Here is a 25,191-nt window from a genome sequence, read left to right as displayed (position 1 = left end):
CACGCCCTGGTAATTAAGCTTTTAGCGTGTGCTTTACTTCCTTAGTTCCTTCACACAATTTCTACGTTTGTCTTACAAATTCAGATACTGCTATGGGCTCTGATAACTTTTGTGAGTGTAAACCATGTTTACAATAACAAGAAGCTTTAGATCTATCCTTTAAATTCCCTTAAGTCTGTACATTTTGTATACAGCTTTCACATGTACATTCGTTTTCCCTTCCCCGCTTCTACATTATACAGGCAAGTTGCAATATATTATGAAGATGCAAATCGTTTTGGACAGATTCATACCACACTCGTCTGTCTCCCAATATATTGCATCCTCAATCCATTTTAATGTAATAAGTTCAACAACTTTTAGAAGAAGATTTATTTATAGTACATCTATAGAGCTAGAAGGTCTATACTGTTAGTAAATCTGAGATCTACAGTCAATCTACAGCTGTATTTACGTACCCAAGAGCGGGTGCCCTGTAGGGGGGTTTCGTTTGGTTTTTGGTTTGGGGTTTTTTTTGAACAGCTTTTACAACTGCCTAACAGTGTTTTTTGACCATTGTAATTAAACTAAATAGATCTGTCCTTCTATGTGTTAATTTGCAAAAATCAACAATTACCAATATTCATCTCACACCAGGACCCAATTTCTGGTTTAGAAAAATTTCTGTATTTTAGATACACCTAGTACTTATTCTTAAGTCTAAATGAGCATTAAAATCCACAGTTAAGTTCCTTTCACTCGTTTCTCAACTGGAATAAGAGCTTCCCTGAAAGTAACTCGTGCTACGTTTTAGGAAAGGAACCCTCATGTTTTAAGCAATAAAACGTGTTATATTGGTAGAATTTTTTCTTGGAGGCTCATTTCACATATACCTGTTAGTTTGCTCTCTTGAAGCACAAAAAAAATAAAGCTATTAAAAGTTTCTTATTGTGGTGTCACAAGGTACAAATAACGGAAGGGAAAAAAACCTCTAACTCTTTCATTGAACATTCAGTATCCCAATTGGTTTCTATGTAAAGATCCATACGTTTGGTAATATTTTGACCTTTAAAAAAGGTTAGGAGCAACAGACAGAATTGACAATTTGATGCCATCTTGTGGCTTTTTTAATTTAGTAAATTAAATTTCTAGCTTGTTCCTTTATAACCTTTAAATTAGTACAAGATCCTTACCCAAAAATCTAAAAATCATTAGTTAACTTGTACTACTTCTGTGCAGGAGCATGCAAGTAAAAAGTAACATTTGATTCTGCAAAAAGTATTAGCAACTGCCTGCTTATAAAACATAAAGCAGCTTTCAGCTTCACCATCCATGATGGAAAACATTCAACCAAAGGCTGCTCTGTTCATGAAGATGAATGTAGTAGGACTGCAACATTCTGATCTCAAATGAGAAAGAAAATAAGTACATGTGGATGGTAAACTTGTAAAATTATCTTTAAGAACAGACTTCAATTCCACTGCTCAATTCAGGGTAGAGAGACTGTAAAAACTCATTGTGATTACCAGCAACTATACTATCATTGTCTAAGCGATTTAAAGTATTGAACCTCTGAAAATTCTAGTAAAGCCAGCCTAAAGAACTATGGGAAAAATCTAACACAGCTACTTAGTTAAAAAGAGTATTATTTTTCTAGAAATTAAGCCTTGTATACATCGATCTATGACAAACAGCCAAAAGAATGGGATGACTTCAAAAACAGGTATCTAACAACTGGTCTAGATGCCCTACTTTAAGCTTGACAGAAACATGTATTTCATACAAATAGCCTGGATTCTGAAAACACAAGGCTTTGTTCTAAAAATTTAAAGCCCTTAAAAGCCTTGGCGGGGCAGGGGGGGCGGGGGGGGGGGGGGAAGTACACACAGGATCTTCCAAAGAACCAAGCAAAGCAATCCAACAGAGCTTGTCTGCTTCTGCAGTCTTCCTGATGATTCTCTGGCTTATGCTCCCATCAATAAAATTCCAGTAATGTTTTAAGTTTAACTAGTGTTTCACTTCTTCATTTTATTTGCACGTGAAACCGGTATAGTTTATTAGCATACTTCTATGTACACAAACCTGCATATGCAGTCCCTCAAGACAGATATTTAAATAGTAAATTGCAAGCCTTTAACTGCCTTCCTAATTTTAAACTCTGCTGTAAAAAAATAGAATTTGATAACAGGATCTAAACTGCTGTGGAAATACTGCCAATATCACAATCATTTTAACTTCCACCGCTTGTAATATTGATTACAAGGTCATTTCTGCTGTTTAGACTGTCTCAACTTCCTTATTGTCTAGAAAAGAGTGTGGGAGTTTAGGCAGATTTAAAGATATTTTTATAGAATTAATTTAAAAGGGGGAAAAGTTTACCATTGTTTATCAAAGGCTTCTGATAGTAATTGCCTAAGGCAAGTTAACACCATTGCTTCACTACTTCCTACTTTGACAACTAAAAAACCTGATGTAACAAGACAAAAGGGGTTAGAAGAAATTCTATCATACTATATTTGTTTCAAATATTTCAAAATACAAATCTGCTTATACGGAAAGTCATTTCTTATCAAGCATAGTGTGAAGAAAAATACCAATTAATGACTGCCAATCCTCAGATTCAGTTGCAAAAAAGAAAACTTGATACATCTTCTCACAAAGATAAGGCAAATTACAATTTTCAAAATGCTGTTAAAGTTAGTACATGTAACAAGTTTTGCAAGTGTAAGGAAATCAGATGTAGCCAGTCTCTTCTGAATGAGAACAGTGTTACAATGATGGAGGAGAGGGGGAAAGGAGAAGCAAGGGAGGGTGGCGAAAATAAAACTATGCTGACGACTGAATTAACTGGACTGCTTGCAGATAGCTTAGGCAATGTTCTCGTTCTGCAGAGAAAACGGTTCCAAGCAACACAAATCAGAAATGAACCCAAATTAATTCTGTTGTGACTGAGTGATCAGCTAGGGACAAAATCATATAAATATGCTGTAACAACAATAATGATAAAAATTATTGGAGATGCTTTTGGAAAGAGTTAATGAAAGCAACAGTTACTAAGATGCCTTAAAACTATTACCCCCAAAGCTGAGATTTCAAAACATTCCTGAACAATCTTTAATGAAGCATGCTAGAGTTCCTCCCATCTTTATCCTTGCACAGCGTATTGGTAAAATTAAGATCTTCATCTTGAATTCACTAATTTCAAACCATTGCTATTGAAATAGCAATTCTGAGCTGAAAAGGAATGTTGGTGACAAAGCCAGATTAAACATGCAGCCCTTCCATTTTCCTGGGGATAAGCTGTTTTCAGCAAAAAATCAACAACTATTAATCCTGAGAACTTCAGAGGTTTTGTCTGTTTGTTTTAAAAATAAAGGCCTGCCTATAATACACCTACCTATCTTTATTTAAATGCCCCATTCCCTTGAACTAGAATGAAAAGACAAAAGCAGATATCATGAAAACATTATTTGTGCTGAGAACTCTTGCCCTTTGGGTTAATTATCGGAGCTGGCCTCACACTTATTACTCGGCAATCAGTATGATTTTTGACAAAGTTTAAGAATAAAAGGATTCTTTCAACTTTGAGAAAGTCAGATGCAAAGGTTCATATGCTACTGGTTTTCTGTATACTAAGGTCAGAACAAACCACATTGATTCAACAGAACTGTAATTTGCACAATTGTGAATTTTCTAAAATTTGCTAATGTTTCGCCTTCCTACTTTCAACTTCACACATTCATGAATCTCTAGTTGCAGTATGACCTCTAACTGCAAGTATTAGTCACTCATATGAAGTGGGTTTTCCACCAGAAACATTACAGAATATGGGGCTCAAAATTCATTTGCGCAAAAGCATTCCTGACATTCAAAGCTCCAAACATAGGTAGAAACCCACTGTTATTTCTCTATTTGAATCCTGCTTTGGAAATTGTATTCAAGGGAACAGTCATATGTACATTTAAAAAAATGTTGCTCAGTACAGAGCAACTGGTAGAGCTCACTTACACCTGTACTCCGTGAGCAATAAATTTGCAAAGGAAAATGCTTAAAAGACCTCGGAATGGTTCCTTTGCAACTTCTGGAAAGACTCATTAAATGCTTTGTGTGAGAAGAAGAATTTTAAAACCTTTGCAGGTGCCTAAAATGAATACAGATGGATCCTTAACTTCTGCATTAAACTCCTTCCAAAAACCCCCAAACTGAATCAAGATCCAAGCAATTGATTAACTTGCTGTTCAATGTCTCAATGCAACAGAAACTGAGGAGGCTTTTTCCAGACACCCCTCGGTCATACCAAATCCTTTTGCTAGAACAGGTGATGCTGTAATATTGAATCTTAATATACACGAAGCTATTAAAGACCTCAGATTTTTTTGTGATTGCTTGTTCAACAAATTATCCAGCACAACTTATTCCCAGTAGTACACATCACCCTGATGTGATCCTCTCCTTGCTAGTAACTGAAAAGATTATTTTTCTGTACCTTACCATCTTTCGCAATCCCAGCGCTATGTTTATATATTACATTATGGTACAAGAAAACATAATTATCATGGGTGGTCATGGCCAGAGAGATGAAAGTAATTTCAAGTAATCACCTTGGAAGACTTAAAATATCAGAAGAAAATCCTGAAACTGTATTCCTTGAGAAGCCAATGCACAAAGCTGAACAGTGGAGTGATGAACTCTTAGTTGTTTGTGTTGCCTAGAAAAGCAACTGCTGAGTTCAAAACCAGCATGAGCTTTTTCAGGATCAAAAGCTTTAAGCCGCAGCTATAACAAATTAAACAAACAAGCCAAGAGATAAGAGGGCTTGAGTGATGGCAGCGATGACTGTAAGAATGCAACAGACTATAACCACTTTGACATGGAAAGAGCTATTCTGAACTATCACAGGCCAGGGAAAAGTCTAGAAAAGTGTTCTAACTGCGAGTGTCTTACACTTAAGGCTTCCTCCTTTATGAATAACAGCTAATCTACTACGCAGATTGAGCTGCAAAAGCTGGATTGTTGGGGTTTTTTAAACCACAAAAGGCAAGAGGCCTGTTATAACTGGAACAGGCTTGTAATACTCAAGTACAGATCTGTGCAGTCAGTCAAATAATGGCAATGAAATTTATGCTATCTCCAATTTTCCTCTCAACCCTTTTTATATTTCTTTACTTTGTGGCTGTACATTAAGACACCCCAACACAGTCCTGTTGGACACCCACTTGCTTCACTGGCTACAGCAAAGTGATAAAAACTGTGTGTATAAGAAAATAAGTAGTACTATAAAAAGGAAAGAAGTGTGTTTATGCCAGTTATCTGGGCCATTTGCAGAGCAATAAATCACCAGCATAACATCCATTAAAGCCCTCCTATCAACAAACTGTCCATTGAGACGGAGCAGATTTGCTATCTTGGGTGCCGGTGATAAAAACATTGACAAAATATTGAGACACAGGGCAGTATCTATAACATCAGACAAGCAAGTTAGAAATTTTTGCAGTAAATTACTATTCTGTTTCAAAGTCCTGCACAAAATTTATTCAGTTCCTGGACTTGCACATGCTGCAGTCATCCACACACTGTAATTCCCCCGAACTGGGAAGACTGGGCATTTTAATCTGCTTACAAGATAACTAGAATACTGCCTCTATGCATTTGTCCTGCCCTGGCTGCATCAGTTCACAGGTTTGCTTTCAACTGTAATATTAAAAAAAAAGTAATGATAAAATTATACCAAATAATGAAAATTAACCACAGAAACACCATAGTCACAAAAAAACCCCAGATTTTGTCCTGCTCTTACTCTATAATCTTATTCCTTTAAAAACAACAGACTGAAAGGAAGCAAATATATTGTGTGCCATTAAGAAGGGAAGTGCATCAAATCAAATCAAATCAGGGTGCAAGAGTTGGTGGTGGATGGTGGCAGGAGGACGATGGGTGAACAGACTTTTTTGTTTGCTTTGTAATGCTGTGGCTGAGCACCCTCGATCATAACGGCAGCAAAAAGGTATCGCTTCTCCATGACAAGAACACAGAATCAGTCATTTTCCCCCCTTTCTCAAACACCTAAACTAAGGCTCACATTTAGAGTTTGTACGGGCAGATGAGCCCCTGTGAAATGTTTGCCAAGCACTATACATAATCACAGCATTACTCAAGCTTTAAACACAGCAACAAAAACTTCAGACAGAGCTTTCTGCAATAAAAGCACCTCTAGCTGGGGGGACAGGACAGGAGATACTGGCATTACTGCTTGCCCAGATTCTGTTCCCCATCTGCGACAGCACAATGGTCGTTGCCAACAGGTTGATCGTGTGTTCAGAGGAACTTCCCTGCACTCAGCTTCTATCACAAGAAGCTGGGAAGTCTGACCCGTAACAAATCTGTACCCAAACACAGTTATTGGTCACCTTGTGAATAAAATCCTATTTCACTAAAAAATACTAAGTCTGAGAGAAACCAACTATTTTGAACAGACACGGAATACCTTACATTTTCAATGTATAGGCTTGCTATATGGTGCCATATGAAAAAGTATTATTTTGAAAACTATTACGACTGGAGCTGACATGCGATTGCAATGTTTCTTTCTGCCTGATGATTCCATTGACTTGTATCAAGTAAAACAAAAGATTTCAGGAGGTTTAACTATATGGAAAACACATCTATTACTGGATCAGAATGTTTACATTCAGATTCCAACAAAATAAACAGATCCTTGGAAACATTTTCCAAGTCAGGAAAATGCAAAGTCAGAGCATAGAAGCAATTTGGGATTTAAAAGAATAGACATACAAACTTCAAGAACCAAACCTGTGAAGTTCATAAGCAGTGTGCTTCTTGACAAATAGTTAGGTTGAAATAACTGCCTTCAAAGTTTTTTTACGCTATAGCATGCATGCCACAGAACTTCTGTATTATTGCTACAATATCACATAGCAAATAGATTGTGCAAACTGCTATTGGTATTTGTATCCTGAATAAATACATCACTCATACCACCCTACTGTAGAATATAAAAGCTGATGATGTTATATGCCTATATCCAAAAGTAACTGTAAGGGCAATAAATCATGCATTAAGTTAAAATACAGGAAGAATTCTGGCTGTATCACACAAGAGTAATTTTTCCATTTGGCCTTCTGCCTCTGCTTTCAGCTTCCTTTGGCATTATATCTAAATTCCCCATTATTTTTCTCTCTTTAGCAGAGAAGATTAAATTAAGCCTTTCTCAAAGCACTAAGACTACAGCATTCAACTTTTATTTTTTCATTTTATAGATGATCCATACACTAGATAGAAGCTTGGAGATAGACTATCAATGCATTATGAGATCTAGTGCATAACACAACTGTTCTTTGAAACGGCTGGGGCAGAGCCGTATTTTTGGTAATGCAGAAATGCCGGCAGCCCTCTTAAATGAAGGTCAACTGACAAGGTCTTGTTTGTACAGTCTGGGGCCATTCCATTCAGAGATGATACAGGATACGGGCTGTACAAGACCTGTACAAATTTTAGGATCTTCCCATTATGCTGACTTTTATACAGGCTTCATCCACCACTGCAGAAAAAAGTAACACCCGGCCTAAATGAGCAGATTCAAAAGCATACTTTAAAACAGGTTTAAAAAAATTTTCAGATGGCTGCCCCTCTCTCTCTCTCTACCTAAATACACCTCTGTGCATGTATACACACATACATACACAAACAAACTCATCTTTAAGAACTTCCCACTGTGAATGAACACCGAAGATGACAGACTGTGCCAGCCGGCACAGGTGAGGTTCACTGCAACTATTATTCCTGCTACTCACATGTTAGCAACTATCAGTCATCCATAATGATCCTGTGGATTTCGCAGTTTATCTGAAGGAAATCTGCCTTAAGCAGCAAGACCTCTTCAACCTCTCCTTCATCCCTCACATCTGTCCTGTTACTTCAAATAGCTGTTTCGCCTTTGAAAAGTCTACTGTCAGTGATGAAAAATAAACAAGATTTTTCTTCTGCAGCAATCTGTTGCAAAGTAAGATCCCCTCACTGGAAAACAGAGCACTTGGGTGGCAAAAAAATAAAAGTGAGTAACCCACTAAGAGCAGACAATGTTTTGGAATAGAGTTAGGCTTTCAATGCCAAGATCTCAATGAGAAAAAAAACCCTGAAGTGTAACAAGATTCCTCTGTTATGACACCCTGGAACTTTCTGTATGTGCTTCGGAGGGCTTCACCAGTCGCAAACAGATTCAATTAGACAGACTCATCCAGTAACTTCCTTGTCTTAATCTGATGGTGCTCTACTTTTATTAGAAAAACACCAAAACAAAACCTTTTGAAAAAGGGCAGCAGAGTAATTTTACATGTAGCTCAACAGGCTGGCAATAAGTACAGAAACGTCACACTTCTCTATTCATTCCTGTTGTTCCAAAAAGACATTCTGAAAATCTAAGACAAAACAACTATTCGAGAGCTAACACCAGACTACACATTTCTTCCTTATTTTGCAGCTTCTGCGTTGTCATATTCTTGGGTAAATGAATATATGCCTATTTTGAAGAAAGAGCAAAACCCCTTATCTTCTCAAACAGACATTTTTTTGTCACTGGCTAGTGCCTCGTTTGAAGAAAAACATCTGAAGGCACTACCAGTATGAAAGCTGTTCTAAAAAAAAAAAAAACCCAACTTATTATTGCCATCAGATCTCAATCAGCTGGGATCAAATATTTTGGGTAGCACATTTTCCATTTGACATGACAGAGGTGCCTCAGATTTAGCAATTTCATTAGCTCAGGGCAGCTCTGTAGGAACACGGCGCATCCACTTCCCAGGCCAGCAGGGCTGCAGAAACAGCACCGCCACACAGCATGGAGTGACTATTTATAAATCTTGCAAGCACCTCGTGTATGCTGCAGCATTGTTTCAAGAACAAGCAAGCAATTCTACCCAGAGCCATCAGAGCTTATTAGCTCCGGCCACACGGGACCTGAACCGACTCCACCAGACCATTCAGACTAGGCTGATGCATCTATTCCCCAATGGGCCACGTTCCACAAGGCTTATTTGATTGTGTGCATTATCATGTGAATACACAGATCCAATTTTAATCTGGCACTGGTCCCAACCAACCTGCTGGTGAGAGACATAAAGAGATTCAAGAGACCTGCTCTAACTCTCCCCGCTGCATCCAGCATTTCCCACAATGCTGGCGCATCTCCTTGCCCATTCCATTCCCACAGCACACCTCAGAGAAGTGAAATGTCATCACATGTAACATTCTTCTTGTCATTAGGTAAATCCAGCATAGGGTCAAGTGCTTTAAAAAAAAAAAAAAAAAAAAAAAATGAAAGAAGGGGGGGAGAAAAAGGGAAAGAAGAAAAAAAAAAAGAGACTTATTCACAGCAAAGAAATCTCCATGTGAGGTGACCTAGATTCTCAAAAAAAGGGATTTCCTTTTGTATTGTATCCAGGCCTCATTAAATCAAGAAGGATTTTTTATTTTATTTTATCACTGTAGTTGCTTACCTAGAAATGTAATGGAAGTAGAAAACAACTGTTGTCTTTTTTTGCATTATTATGCTTCTTACTGATATTAAAAGAATTGCAGAGCTTTTTATATTTGGCAATAAAAAGTAACTAAGGAAAACAATAAGCTAGAGATCCTAAGGTGCCAGGGAAAAACGAAAAAGTCAGGTTTGGGCGCCCCAAAGCTATCTGCTTTCTTCTGCTATGTAAACCATAATATTTGCCATGAGTAAAGTACAAACATGTATTAACCAAAACTCACAGAAAAAGCATCTGTATAAGTCTGAGTGCTTATTTACACAAATCCTTGAGAGGAGAAGACTTAAAAGAACCTGCAATGTGCATCATTATGACCCTCACCCACGGTCATAAGATTTGTGGTTGTTTTTTTTTTTTTAAGAGGACAACAGTTTCTCATATGTTTTGAAGAGGTAGAGGGGTTTCTTTAGATGACAGATGCTCACTTTAAATTTACTTTAGTAAAACAGATCAGTGATAGAAAGCTTTGCAGATGCTAAGAATTAAATGAATATATATTGCTGTATTACATAAAAAATATAATCTTTAATTTTAGGCCACATTTTATTAATTCAGCATTAAATATATCCAGCATTTTTTTTTCCTGTTAAACACACACCTCCCTACAGTATGCATTAATGATTCTTCATATTATGTCTTCAGATGGACAAGATGCAAGAGCGTGGACTCTGATTTCTTCCTCTGTTAGAAGCCACTAAATTACAGAAAATGAAAAATCTGGAATTTAAGTTTGAATTATAGTTTAGGATAGCAGAAAAGGATAAAAAGTCTCTAGTTCTGAACCAATATTCTCTATCAATTAACATAATAAAAAACGAGCTTTAAGGGATTTCCTCTAAACCATGCATTTGAGGACTAAGAGTCCTGGCAACTCTGACTCTACATGTGAAAAAATCCTCAGGCTCACAAAATTAATCTGGACTCTTACACAGATTACAGAAGGAATTATGAACACAGTTATTCAGACAAAAAGTATGATTTCCACAGCACAGTTTCCTTTTCCTTGGAAGCCACAAAAGGCATGTTATCATTTAAGTTTAACGTGAATTTCAAAAGCGGAAAAAGAAAGACTGCAGGACAGACTGGCAACTAGGAGTATGACAAGACATTTAGCACAGTAACTTAATTGCTTTGCTCATCAGAAGTACACACAAATGAACATTTGCTTCCAAAGGATTTTTGCCACAAAACAGAATTAACTTTGAAATAACTGAAAATCAGTTCAATGATATTAAGCACACTACATGATAAAAGTCAGCACCTATTAAAATTAGCTTTTCATTAATATACACTGACTGGAAGCTACTTCCAAGTTGAAGGAATCATTAATATGGAACATTAGGAAAAAAAAAGATACATGAAACCGGCTGGCCAAGCTGAAGTAGTTCTATGAAACTAGGTGGTGTGCAGGATGTTGGGAGTCATTTTAGTTCCCCCAATGTGTCAAAGAGAGAGCAGCAGGGAACTGCTCTTAAAAGGGGGACTTACTCTCCATCTTACAATCCAAGTTTTCTGTTGGATATGAACAAATACCGCTTAATTTTATTACAGGAATAGAACCTCTCGGATCACTGGAGAGAGGATTTTTCCCACAGATTTTGTTGTTTTTCCTAGTTGAAGCCTCTGTGCTTTAAGAAAAGGCTTCAGGCATTAAAGACACTTGTAAACCTTTGTTATTTCTGCTATAAACCCCATGTCCCACAGAATTAGCTGTAAATGAGGATACCTACAGGATAGAGCTGTAGGAATTAATGTACTAGAGCTACTGTGGAAATGTGACAGATGGAAAGAGTCAGCACAGGTCTCAACCCCAAGTCACATGCAATTCTGACAGTTCTCAAAGTCCAGCTCTTCAATTTCACATCAGTTAACACCCAACCAAACATCTGCATCACCAATTTCAAAAGCAGGAGTTTTTGAGGCCGACAAAATGTCTCCATATTCACAAACAAACCATACACAGAGGGGAAAAAAATTTGACAAGCAGATAAACAGTTGGAGCCGCTAATCTCTTTATCAGTCTCACAGAAATAACAGTAATATAAAAAAAAAAAATCTACATAGCTCATCCAGCAGTCCAAGGACGAGTGCTGGGCAGGAGGTCTGCATCCTGGTGATGAACCTGATGGGCCAAGACCCTTGAAATCATTGGGAGAGAAGTGCTGGATGTCTCAAGAGCCTGAAGATAGCTGAAGGGAAAAGGGTCTTTCTGTGCCTGTTGCAGGAAGGACTCAGGCAGACAAAGGGCTGGACAGGTGGCAACAGCTGGAGCAATGTATTTTTTTCCTTGGGCAGAAGAGCTGGTGGCCTATTACCTCCCACAGGATGCCATCTTCCTGCTTTAAGATATTTGATCTTTAAAACATTTGATACGTAGTACCAGTTCTTCCCCAAAGTCTCCCTTTCTGTAAGAATTCAAGTCTTCAATGCAAATTCTCACGCTGGGGGTGTGCGTGTGAGGGTGAGTGTTAGGGGTAACAATCATACAGGACAGGCAGGCAGAATCAAACAAGTCATAAGGTAAGGGAAAAAAAAATAATCTATTTTCCACAATGGTTCTTTAAACTGCCTGTGAACATTTGGTACTTCTGCTGGTTGGCCTTCTCCCCCCTGCTGTGCTGAATCAAAGCTTCATGAAGTCCCCACTCTTCTCAGAATGCAAAAGGAACAGTTGTGACAGGCAGAAAATATTCTGCTGGCACTGGACTGTCAGTTCATCGGGGAGTGCTGCACAAACAAAAATTCTGCATAATACAAATGAAATTATGTTGTCCATCCCCTGGAAGAAAATATCTGCATTTAGCACGCAATCAGCAGTAACTGGATGCAAAGCCTGGGGGAAGACACGAAAAATCAGAATATGGAAAAGAAAGAAGGTGTGATAAAGCAAGCAACACATTATTGACTAAAGAAACATGTCTGGACAGTAGTCCAATATGCAAAATTTATGTAACATACAAACCCAGAAGAGAAATAAAGTAGACTGAAACCATTTTGTATTTTGGCTTTTCAAGTGAATTTTGAAGCACTTAAGATCTGTGTTCCTCAAAAAGAAGCTGTGATAGGAGAATGGATTAAATTCCTGTTGGATATCTAGAAAGTCAGCTTGCTTAAGAAAAATACAAACTTTAGAATTATGAAACATGCCCCTGAAATGCTTCCTAATGCAGACTGAGTAAGCAGCATGCTCCTTACCCGAAAACCTCACTTACTCTTTTCTCTCTCCCACAACTTTGCAAAGGTAGGAGACGTGCTTATATTCCTTACGGAATGATACAACATTATCGACAACTCATTAGCAAAGAAAAATTCAGAATAACTGTAAAACTTCTGTAGTTCTGTCACCATTTCAGATTGATCTACATTGCTGCATTTCTGTTTTAAATTCAAGACATTGAAAGATTAATGAAATCACTGAGTTTATGACTTGGGGATTAGAAGAGTGTAAAAATCCTGACCATTTATAAAAAAAAACACAGTAAGCATAAGCTGGTTTTTACAACTGACTAAGCAATGGTGAAAATCTAAGGAAAATAAGGCAGGCAATACTGACACTTGTGGTCATTTCTAGATTGCTATTTTTATTCAGTTACAAACGTGCTTGTGATCGTGAAGAAACATGCTGGGATCAGAAAGTAGCCAAAAAATTTACAAATATTTCACACCACCATTCCCTCTCCACTCTAAATGATTTATTGGAGAAGTACTCTTTTTGAAACAAAGAGAAGAATGGCCACTGGCCATACACATAATAGTTCTTAACACAGAAAATTAAAACTAAGCATTTATGACATTCTGTATTAACACATTTCAGAATTTTAAAAAAAAAAAGTTTAAAAGCAAAAATAACCAGCCTTGAAAATGTTGCCATTAATCTTTCTGAACTGAAAACATTCAACTGAAACTTGAAAAGTTTTCAACACATTACAGCTGAAATAATACTATGTTTTACTACGGTAAAATGGAATAAACTTGGCAAGTGTTCATGGAATATGGCCCATATGAGAACATTCTGCTGACAGGTCAGCTATGACGTACATATGGAGTTTAACCTGCACAGGAATCGCGGTGTTCACAACACACGGCCACCAGGCAGAAAAATCACCGAGCAATACACACCTGTGAGCACTCCAAACTGATTAGAGAAACTTCTGTTAACATTGTCAAGACTGAACTTTATTTAATGGCTCAATCAATGGGGTCTGATTTATTTTAAAACCAGTTCGACAAGATACCCTCTAAAAATGAGATGTAGGAAGTTTAAGGTTTTTTTGAGGAAAATATTCCACACGTATACACCTTTGTTTTGCAAAAGTACATTTTGCTTTGTTCACAGTTGCCACGTGCACAGGCTGTTCTAAGCAGCCATCTTTTCTTACTCCTCGCATCTGCTTCTGGCTTTGCAGAACTGGCTGAACAACTGACACAGTTACTCTGCAGTGTACCTTACACACAGGCCACACATCTCCACATCAGAGTAACTCCTCCTTAGTCTTAATAGATGGCAGCATTTCAAACACAAAGATTGCAGCTTCTAATTTAAGATGTAACCATAGTAACATTACAGAACATACTACTCCCTGGATCAAGAACAAGCAGTCCACTGACCCTTCACAGTGAGATTTAGCCGAAATAAAGCTCATTCCAACCTCCAGCCCAGCAAGATTACTAAAACCTTCAGGTCATATTTCCAGTACAAAGCAAGCTCTGCCCTCCTGAAATACCCAAAACATACAGTATCAGATAAAGACAGTAAAGAGGAAAATGCTATAAAAGAAAGAGAACTTAATCCTGAAACTTTTACTTTCTAAAGCTACATCAGTCACACCTAGATAAAAAGTAGCAGAAAAATCGAAGCTTTTCCTTACTTTTCTGTACGATGAGCAAAGACCCACTCATCCTTTAAAAGCAAAGAAACAATGAACAAAAGAAATTCTTCATTAAGATTTAAGAATCCAATATTCAATTTGTTCACATGGGAAGATAACCAACTTCACACATATCATAGGAAACAGCTCTGCCTGAACTTTACAAGCTATGCATAAGTGATATGGTCATATAATTAAAAGCCAAAGCTGATGTCTGTTCCCTTCTAAATTTACTTTAAAACAGATTCTGTTTAGAAAAAAATGGCCCTTGGGACTTTAGTACCTTTAATATTTACTAATAAGTATTTACAGATAAAAAAGCCCAACAAGCTCTGCCCACTCCAGTAAGTAAACATACTACACAACTCACAAACTTTCAGGAGATACACTTCAGGCATAGTGTAGTAGTAGTAAAAAAATTAAGTTGGATTTCGTGGACTCCAAAAACCATTCTGTTGAAATTTAGACCTGTTTCCCAAATACAATATTATGCATCTTACCTGAAAATTCAAAAATCCGATGCAGATTTACATGCCGGTGTGTGAAAAAACATTACTTGATTCTATGTAAATCAACACGGGTAAATTAACTACATTAATATCTCGCTTGATTTCCTACTTGTAGCCCAGAATGCATCAAACTTGACAGTACTCCTAGCAAACTCTGTCATGTTTGTATACATACAGCAACAGATTATATAAAGTTCTATATATTTTATATAGGGTAAGGATAAGGAAGCTTTGTGTGTTTCAGTGAAGAACTCTGCAGACTGAGCACACATGCAACATTTCAAAGCACTGTCTCTCAATTATTCATAAACATCCTAGAACAGTAAACAGTGCTGGACACAGGTCCCTCCTCTCCCACTCCACTGCCCTGCTGACCCCCCCCCCCCCCATTTTTCAAATACAAAATTTTTTAGAGTGGAAGAGATTCAAGTCTTTATTGATAAGCACATTATATTTATAATTCACATGCAGGGAATATGCTCATGCTCCTAAAACATCCTCAAATAGAATCATAGGATCTGTGGAAATTGTCATTAGGATAGAAAATGCATACATTAAAAACATGACTAAATTAACAGAGAAAGTTAGTGTACATAGATGATTTAGTTAGGAGGATATAAATCTGATTATGTTTTTAGTAAATTATCAGGATATGCATCTAGAATAGTAAAATGCACTGACTGCCTTGGGAAGCCTTATTTGCGAGCAAAGGACATACCTACCCCCAATCCTACTAATCAGAGATACAATATGATAGAGCAATTGCATTTGCTTTATCTTTAGCTAAAAAAAAATAAAAAAAAAACAACAAAAAAACCAAAAAACCAACCACAAACCAAAAAACACCGAAACAACACAAACCAACCCCACCCAAAAAAACCCCAACAAAATCCAAAAAAAAATCACAACCCACAAAAACACAAATAAAACCCCAACAGTCTAAAGTGCTAGTCATTAGCTTTCCAGAATAGAGTGGACAAACACAGTGACTAATAAATACTTGCTAAGTATGCTGCTAGCTTTCTATTTTCTGAGCTATCTATTGTTGGTTTGTTTGTTTTTTTAAGAGAGTAAATGTAATAAGATGCTTCAGCATAGAAGGGTCAGTCATTGAAAGGACAGAAAAACAAATTCTATAATATAGGTGGTGCCTGTAACAGACAAAAGACATCTTATATCTATCAATAATTGAAATCAAGTGCCCCTGATTCTGCAATACCAAACTTCGACCTTTACCAAGAAAGCAAGCCATTAACAGCAGAGAGGCAGCTTAACAGCATGTGCTTATACATTAGTGTCCTCCAGCTTAATTGACTAACCTAAGATTACAAAAAGCAGCTTTTATGGAGTAAGCGTGTGTAAAGGAAGTATGAGCAAAGAAATACATTTATATTTTTTTTCCTTTGGCATGAAGGTAAAAAAAGATTTATACTCCAACAGAGCCAAATGGGTTAAGTCAAGCTTCGTTTCTTAAATGCTTATAATTCCTTTGCACTGCAGAACAGCTTTTGGAATACGGGAGCAGAATATCTAGCATTAAAAATCCCCTTGAGAATCATAAGTTACAGTGTCAAGGAAAAGTGAAAACAATTTGAAAAAACCCTCAATCATTCATTTAATAATCATACAATTTTTATACGATTCACCTATCATTATGCTTGAACTGAGTAAGTATCATTTATCAAATAGGAGCAAGAGCCTGTAAAGCTTTCTGGCTGCCTTTGGATTTAGTCAAAATGAATGCAAACAATCACGTGGGATTCAGCCAAGCAGTGACGTTAAATTCTGCTCTGTCAGAAGACAGCATCTGTCAAAGCCCACATTTAAACTGCTGCCTGCCTGTGCAGCAGCCGAAGAACTACGGAATGGATTTTATAGACCAGAATCCTCGGTTAAAACAGCTCAAACCCATTGCTATTACTGCCTAGCAACAATGAAGGAAGGAATAGAGGGAAATCCTATTACTGAAGGCAACTGAACCACTACGCGCTCGCACTCCCTCCTAACATTGCCATTAGAAATATGGATACTGAGGACAAGAGAACACAGCACTGCATTGTCCGACAAGGGAAACACCAGATGTAAAAGCTCCAATCCATCGGCCGTGAATGCCAGACCGCCCCGACCAGACCAGAAACGAGAACTACTGTCCTTTTGTTTGAAGGATGAACAAAAAGCCCCAAGACAAGGACAACACTTATGAGCAAGGAAGGTAACACAGCAACGAGCAGACAGATGGACAGATTGGATACTGTGAAAAGCAATCGCAGGAAGCAGACTGTTGGGGGATGTGCGCATGTTCGATAGCATCTTTTTTACTGAAGTGATGGCGTGCCAAAACTATTTTCTGTGGGTATAATCCTCGCACCACAAATGGCCTGACCAAGGAAGGTATGTCGAATCCTTGTGTGTGATATTCACTCAATTGTCTGTTACCTTTTCAGCCATTACAGATAATGATCGCTCATAACACATCTCTGAAGGGGGAGAAAGAATTCTAGCAGGTTTTCCTTTCCCACAGCACAATGTCACTACTTTACACTTACTAAAGGCATTGCTTACAGTCTGCACAAGGTTGGTGTGGCTGGAGAGGAGGGATTAAAGGGATAATGTTGCTACTGTAACGATTGCTTTTAACCGAGACATTAAAAACTCAAACCCCTCTGAAATAGAAAAAACAGTTAGAAATCCTCTCAAACTAGGTCAGAATTAATCCTTACGTGAAGTAATCTTAAAGCACTGGTAAAATGGTCACAATGGGACACACTGAGAGCACTGAACCATCAAAACAGACCACGCAGCCAAATTACATTATCTGAAAAGTACCGACAGACCTTTTTACACTTGCTTCCCTTCCCCCTCCCCCCCCCCCCCCAACCACAAGCAAAATGTCATCAGGCTAATATTGACCAAGCATAAACTGCAAACGTGCAAAAGATTGGACATGATTTAAACCATCAGCAGCGCAATCAGGCACCACATTTTACAAGTAACATCAGGCTCCCCTGACATCCATCCCAAAAGGAAACCTTCAAACACTACAGGCTTAAAATGGTGAGCACAAAATTCTCACACCATTGTTACAATTTGTTTAGTATGATAACACTGAGTGTTTAACTTGGATTGTAAAATGACATTCCATCTAATTGCCATTCATTTCTATTCATTGTTGAAATTTAAATACTTCATCACTAGTGGCAAACAAGCAAGATGAATATTTGCAATACAAATTTACGTCCTAATACACCACAGAAAAAGTGCTTATCTGCAGAATCTACTAATAAGCTGTAATAAATCATTAACTGTCAATATCAATATTCTTTCTTTGCCCAAGGCAATGCTAACATGCACTAAAACAACTGCAACTGAAAAGAGTTCACATACCTAAGGATGCAGCACACAACAGTCATCGGTTTCAGATCACTTAAGACATTTAGACGATAAAGTCACTTTCCAGAACTTTTAAAACAAACAAAAGGAATCTACCCTCAGGCAAGACCCTGGGAGAAGCATGCCTAGCTAGTGGTGCCACTTTCGTATCCAACATCTAAAAACCTGCACATCAAACCTCATCCCGAGTACTGTTTTGTGCAAAAGATTAATGCAGTTTGCAAGTAAACTCAGGCACATTCTGCAAGGCCTAATACGCAACTGCTGCTGCTGTTTATCAGAATGCCAACAGGCTGCCTTTTGAACTCTTCCCTCTAATTAAAGTTTGCCCACACAGCTAATCAAAATATGAAAATCCAGGACTTGTAAATAGGAAGTCGAATACTTCAATCTGCAGAGCTGTAATTATAGAGCAGAACTGAAAGTGCAAGGAACCAAAACACCAGCAGAGCACAGACCACAAATAAAAATTCAAGATGCATTCACAGTTTATATATTTGGCTTTGATAATGCATCAGTGACTGCACAGCCAAGTGCCAAAAATGAAGTAGAACTACTATAAACCATACCTTCAAGCTGCAGTTACGTGTAACAGCACACTTGCAGAAGACAGGGTTGATGGCTTTGAGAGAGACCTTTTGCTACATTTAGGTTTTCTTATGTACTGCCAATGGTTAGTACCTGTTCATAAGCTTTCTGTGAAATTAAATTTTAAGCATTTGGGCAAAAGCGGTAATGATCTAACCCTAACGTGAGAGAAAATGGTATTTTAAGTATACTATTTGATGGTGGGTTTAATATATATTGACAGTTGTTTGTTTTTAAACGATGCATCCCAGCACATAGTATTTTTTTTATAGGTGCAATTGCTATTGCTGTATTTCAAGTACTTAATACCCACTGTATATTTTGAGATGTTTTACACCTGAATATCAAAGAAAATGTGACAAAGTTATTCAGTTTTTTTCAGTCAATAGTTTTATGAAGCTAAGTAGTAATGTGAGTCCTTCCCCTACCCATACAATGCCTTTTTAAAGGGCAAACAGAGACTGAAGATTTTCCAGGAAACTCCCACTTCGAAAAATCAAAGAAATATGTAAGTGAGAAATGACTCATAAATATTTTATTATTCTAGTTCCATCCCTCTGTAAAACTTATTTTTATGCACAATGTGAGCATGCAGTCAAAAACAAAAAAAAGGTTTCAGCCATTATAACTGCCTTTTCTGGGACACTTCCTAGTGCATCGCAGAAAGACAGCACCTGAAAACAGTTTTCAGTTTACACAAATATTTACATAACTTAAGATTCTCCCTTTTGCCTACTGTGATATGAAAGTAGGTGCACAACAAAACACTACCTCAATTAAAAATTAAACACAGGTTAGTAGTGCAGTGCAGATTTGCTGAAGTACTTGCATCTAATGACTGCAGTTTTAGAAGTGGAACAATTAAGTGTGACAAAATTCATCTGATTCTAGCCGCTACTCCACATTCGTGAAATTCTGGTTTTGACTTTTTTCCTAAACTGTGTATACATGCAATGGAACGATAATTAATCAAATACTCCCACCTTTGCCCTCCAAACTGGTACCAAACAATTAATTTTCCAGAGATCTAGGGTACCCTTTGAAGTGACATTTATGTTTGCTTATGCAGAGATATTTTTCCCAAACAGCTGCATGTTCATTTAAAACTCACTGCACACTGCAGAGGAACTAAAAATGTTTAGTTTTGAGGGGAGGCTTTTATTTTCTAAGCATGCAAAAGCAGGTGCAAGTGGTCAGATAAACTTAAGTCTTCTGTATTTGGGGTTCATTTTCTTTTACATAAGGATAAGGTCTGAGTTAAAGCAGCACAAAAAGAGTAGTGTGGAATTTCAGGTTAATTCTCCTGCTACATGCTTTAGACACGTATGTTTAACAGCTGTAGACTGGAAAATAATTTTTATAAGGATAGCTCAGTCTCTGGTAAGTGGCAGCAGTCCCAACCAGTTAAAAAAAAAAAAAAAAATAGTATCAGAAATACTTTCAGTGAACTTTCAAAACAGATTCACAAATGCTGTGCACAACGGCAGGGAACAGCTTAATAGAGCACTAGGCAGGTATTTTGCTATTTCAGAAAAAGAATTAAAGAGCAGCGTTGCCTTTTTGGATGCGTTTGTCACAAGCGACAGCTCCAATCCCCGCTTACTCGCTCCCCCTAGCGGAGGTCAGCGGCACAGGCCGGTCCGCCCCGGCGCAGCGCTCCGTCCCCCGGCTCCCCGGCGCTGGGGGCGAGGCGCTCCCTGCACGCACCTTACTTTGTGTATATATGAACTGACATACAGTAATTAAAACAAGCCTCGGTTCTACGTCTCTCCCCACCCTTTTGAAATACAATTTTTTCCCTTACATGAACCAGGCGGCCTGAATGTTAAGTCACACACGTACAATTTAATAATCCGTTATTCAGTGGCGTTCTCATCTTAAATTACTTCCTTACAGTGTAAAATCCTGTAATTTCCCACAACACGTCACTTAGTTTTTAAATGCAGAAATTAATCCAAATATTGGTTTTAGAAGATAGCAGAGCAATTAATAAATTACACGTTTATCCTAGAAATAGCAATTTTTTATGGACTCTTGTTCAACTGTCATCCTTTCTCCTACACAAAACCCTAGGGCCCAGAAATAAATTAGACCAAATTGAATATCACAAACGAATTGCTACTGTGCAGTGAAAGGTTCATTTACAAGATGATTTGATCAGCTTTTAATATGCAGCATCATGAAGCTGCCATATTGACTCTGCTCTTGAATATGAAAAAAAATTTAAGAGAAAATGAAGCACAGACTGCTTTGGCACTTTTTCCTACAGTTACAGCTGCTGATAACAATACTTGAAATTTCTGTATGATATCAGAAGTATGGTAGTTACACATTTATAGAGAAAAAACCTCCAAAATCACGTTCATCAGCTAGTTTGCCAGAAACTTAGTGCTGTGCAATTTTACTTCCAGTTAACAGGAACACTCACCCAGGATCGCTGCATGCCAAAAATCAATAGCTTAATTTTAATCCAGCTGTTTATGAGCCTGGCACAACAGCGGAGTGTTCCATTCAATATTTTCTTTCAATGTGGAGTAGAAGGTTAAAGGTGCCTGAAAGGTGACGGAAAATGTTATCCCGTGTTACCATCCAAGAGCTGTGCAGTGAGGTTACTGGACCCTGAAAATTAATTTTGACAGGTGCATCTTCTCATTGACTTTCTGAACGCAGTTGGGGCCGGTGGAAACACGCCAGGCAGTGTACTGTGACTAACACAACTCTGCCATAATCAACCTTGCACCGTCTGTCCCACCACCAATACATGACCATTTTACAAAAAGGGTTTTTAAACTGTGAGCCGTACTAGCCTCTGCATGTCAAATCAATTTTAATTAATGCCAATAAACCTTCCATCTGGTATCAAGGCCTTTTCAGTCAGTCCTTCTCAAACACTGCACAAGGATTTCACAGTCAGGATACATGAAGCTATTTACATCTACTTCACACTTCTGCTAACGAGATTGATTTTTAATTATCTTTTTGTCTCTGGTACCCAAGATGGTTGTCAAAACTTTTTACCACAAAACCAAGCATTTGTATAAGCTAGTAAGTCAAGTAAGCTTTAATTATTAAATGAGGTCGGCTTCTGGCATAAACCAAACCTCCTTTTTATTCATATAGGCTGGTTTGCAAAAGAAATCCAACTCAGCTTTATCTTTATACTAGTTTCTCATTGTAACCTTTTACGTTATGAGGGTATAAAATTACAAAGATTTCTGATTTTCCTTTTCTAAATCTTTGCAGACAACTACTCAACATGAACAAAAGAAAATGAATACCAAAGAATAGCAGCGAATTCAAAACACGATCAGAAAAGCACTGTCTCACATCCCACCATTGGATTCTTACAACATGCTTCAGTGGAGAAGACGACACTGCTGCTTCGCAAAGATGACCTGGAATACCAAAAGGTCTCTGTTCCGCACCCATCTCATTGGCCTGATCTCACTTGTCTTTCTTTTCGCTATGTTTCTGTTCTTTAATCATCATGACTGGCTGCCAGGCAGGGCTGGATACAAAGAAAATCCCATGGCTTACACTATACGAGGATTTAGATCTACAAAAAGCGAGGCAAACCACAGCTCTCTGAGGAGCGTGTGGAAAGACGCCGTACCTCAGACGCTCAGGCCCCAGACAGTCACCAACTCCAACAACACCGACCTGTCACCACAAGGAGTAACTGGTTTGGAGAACACCCTCAGTGCCAACGGAAGCATTTACAACGAAAAAGGCACCGGGCACCCCACATCGTATCATTTCAAATACATCCTCAACGAGCCTGAGAAGTGCCAGGAGAAGAGCCCTTTTCTAATACTGCTCATCGCTGCAGAGCCAGGCCAGGTGGAAGCCAGACAAGCTATCCGACAGACTTGGGGTAACGAAAGCCTGACGCCTGGCATCCGAATTGTTCGTATTTTTTTGCTGGGATTAAGCATCAAGATAAACGGATACCTCCAGCGGACCATAGTAGAGGAAAGCAGACAGTACCATGACATCATTCAACAAGAATACTTGGACACCTACTATAATTTAACCATTAAAACTCTGATGGGAATGAACTGGGTTGCATCTTACTGTCCACATGTTCCATATGTCATGAAAACTGACAGCGATATGTTTGTCAATACTGAGTATTTAATACACAAGCTTCTGAAACCAGACCTTCCTCCAAGGCACAAGTATTTTACAGGTTATCTAATGAGAGGTTATGCACCTAATAGGAACAAGGATAGTAAGTGGTATATGCCACCTGATTTGTATCCAAGTGAACGTTACCCTGTATTCTGCTCTGGAACTGGTTACGTTTTTTCCGGAGATTTAGCAGAAAAAATATTTAAAGTCTCCTTAAGCATCAGACGGTTACACTTAGAAGATGTGTATGTGGGGATCTGTCTTGCCAAGCTGCGAATTGACCCTATGCCTCCACCCAATGAGTTTGTCTTCAATCACTGGCGAGTTTCTTACTCCAGCTGTAAATATAGCCACCTAATTACCTCCCATCAGTTCCAACCTAGTGAACTGATCAAATACTGGAACCACTTACAACAAAATAAGCACAATGCCTGTGCCAATGCAGCAAAAGAAAAAGCAGGCAGGTATCGCCATCGTAAACTGCACTAGAAGGACAACGCTCCCTCTGTCAAACGTACTCCATGTGCAATTTGTAAATACCGCTGAACGCATGTACAGTGAAAATGGATGAGCTTAATGGGACAGCCTTCAGTTGATCCCCATCACAACATAGTGGAGTCTGAAAATTATTTTTTTAAGTTAAAAAAAAAAAGTATAGCTCTTGATAACACTAATATTATGAAACTATAAACAAAAGGTTTTCCCAGCAAATTTGAGTAAAAAACACCATGGTATATAAGGACTTTTGTGTCAATGTGCAATAATAAGCATGCACACTTTGGTGGTACAATTGCTGATTTATGTGCCAATAAAATATAATGAGCATATTTTCTACACTAATTTTTTTTAAAAAAAAAAGCATTCATAGCTCTAGTTCTCAATGAAAAGTCATTACATTGACATCTAGAATTGCTATAAAATAAAAAATTTAAAATGAAGGAAATGCACAAAGGGCAGATCAGTTTTACCTTCTAATACCACATTAAAATTATATGTTTCTTCAATGTACAATACATTTAGCTGTGTCACATTTGCAATTTAGTAAGACACTACCGAGAACTCAAGCACTAAGAAAGTACTCCCTTTGAAGTGGGTCCAGTGTTGGGAAGGTTGCTTATTGTGGTTAGGAAGGAGGGATACACAAAAACAAAGTTCAAAATACTGCCCTTTTGTACATCAGCTTCAGGAATCCAAGCAGTATTCCAGATTCAACCAGATTCTCCTCAGAGTTACTAAAAGTTACTTAATTCTCTAGAAGTCACAGGGCAAGCTCCTAAAACCTGGTGCCAAGTAATACTTACCTTGGCAACTTCATGCAAATTCATCTAATCTGCTATTAATTTCCTTCTGTAAATTCAAGGTAACTCAAAGGCTAATCAGAAATGCAAAATAGAACTGCATGTCTTTCACCATAGCCTAAAAAATGCTCCATTTTGTGGAAAGAGGGAGAAAGCCAACCAAATCTTTGTTGATTTTGCTCTTTCCTGCCTGCCAAAAAAAAAAATTAAAATAAATAAAAAAAAAGGATCAGTCAAGTGAAAACAGGTCTGCTAGAAAAAAATCAAGCCACACACCTTACTTTATAGGTGGGGAAGACTAGGCCATAATAAGACTGGGAGTTTCAGATAGCAATATGGGCAAGAACAAAATCTAAGGTATTTTAAAAATTGAAGCCACAACATGTACCGCTGAAAATAAATTGTGAGAAGTAGATTTAATGTATTTACAGGTTTCCAGTTTTCTAACAAACAGAACTTTTAAACCTTATTTTCCAGCAGAGTTACAACAGAGTTGTATCAGATTCAGGTTATTCCTATTTGTCACAGTGCCAGGGTAAGCAATACCCACCTCTGATTCAGCAGCAAATGATGGAACTGTGATTAGCTTTCTGTTTGACTGGGACTTTTTAATTGGATTAAAAAACAAATATTTGATGTACTTTTATTATTTAATAAAATTGATTATATTTATGGTCTTCAGACTTCACTTTTTATGGGAAAGCTGCTCAGGAATAAAGCAATTTCTAGCTTTAGCATTACTTTACTTTTCTAGTGTTCCCTAGTTCTTAAAGCCTAGTTTTCACACCACTCACAATACAGAGATCACAGCAAGGGGGTTTTTTTCTTTGTAATGAAAAGACAAATCACATTACTGAGCACTCTCAGGAGCCCTAAG

General features: G+C 37.8%; 2 protein-coding genes across 2 annotated transcripts in view; one reads left to right on the top strand and one right to left on the bottom strand.

The window, feature by feature from the left end:
* CDC73 (cell division cycle 73) overlaps nt 1-25,191 on the bottom strand; it is a 112,837-nt gene that overhangs the window by 25,476 nt on the left and 62,170 nt on the right. The window lies entirely within an intron of this gene.
* On the top strand, nt 16,704-24,989 carry B3GALT2 (beta-1,3-galactosyltransferase 2). The gene is made up of 2 exons (XM_005234043.4): nt 16,704-17,298; nt 22,129-24,989. The coding sequence occupies exon 2, from the start codon at nt 22,237-22,239 to the stop codon at nt 23,503-23,505; it is 1,269 nt and encodes a 422-aa protein (XP_005234100.1). The 5' UTR covers nt 16,704-17,298; nt 22,129-22,236; the 3' UTR covers nt 23,506-24,989.

This window comes from Falco peregrinus, chromosome 10 (assembly GCF_023634155.1).
Source record: "Falco peregrinus isolate bFalPer1 chromosome 10, bFalPer1.pri, whole genome shotgun sequence".
In the NCBI taxonomy this organism is placed as follows: domain Eukaryota; kingdom Metazoa; phylum Chordata; class Aves; order Falconiformes; family Falconidae; genus Falco; species Falco peregrinus.
Note: the sequence above shows the minus strand (reverse complement) of the source record. Positions and strands in the feature narration are given on the sequence as shown.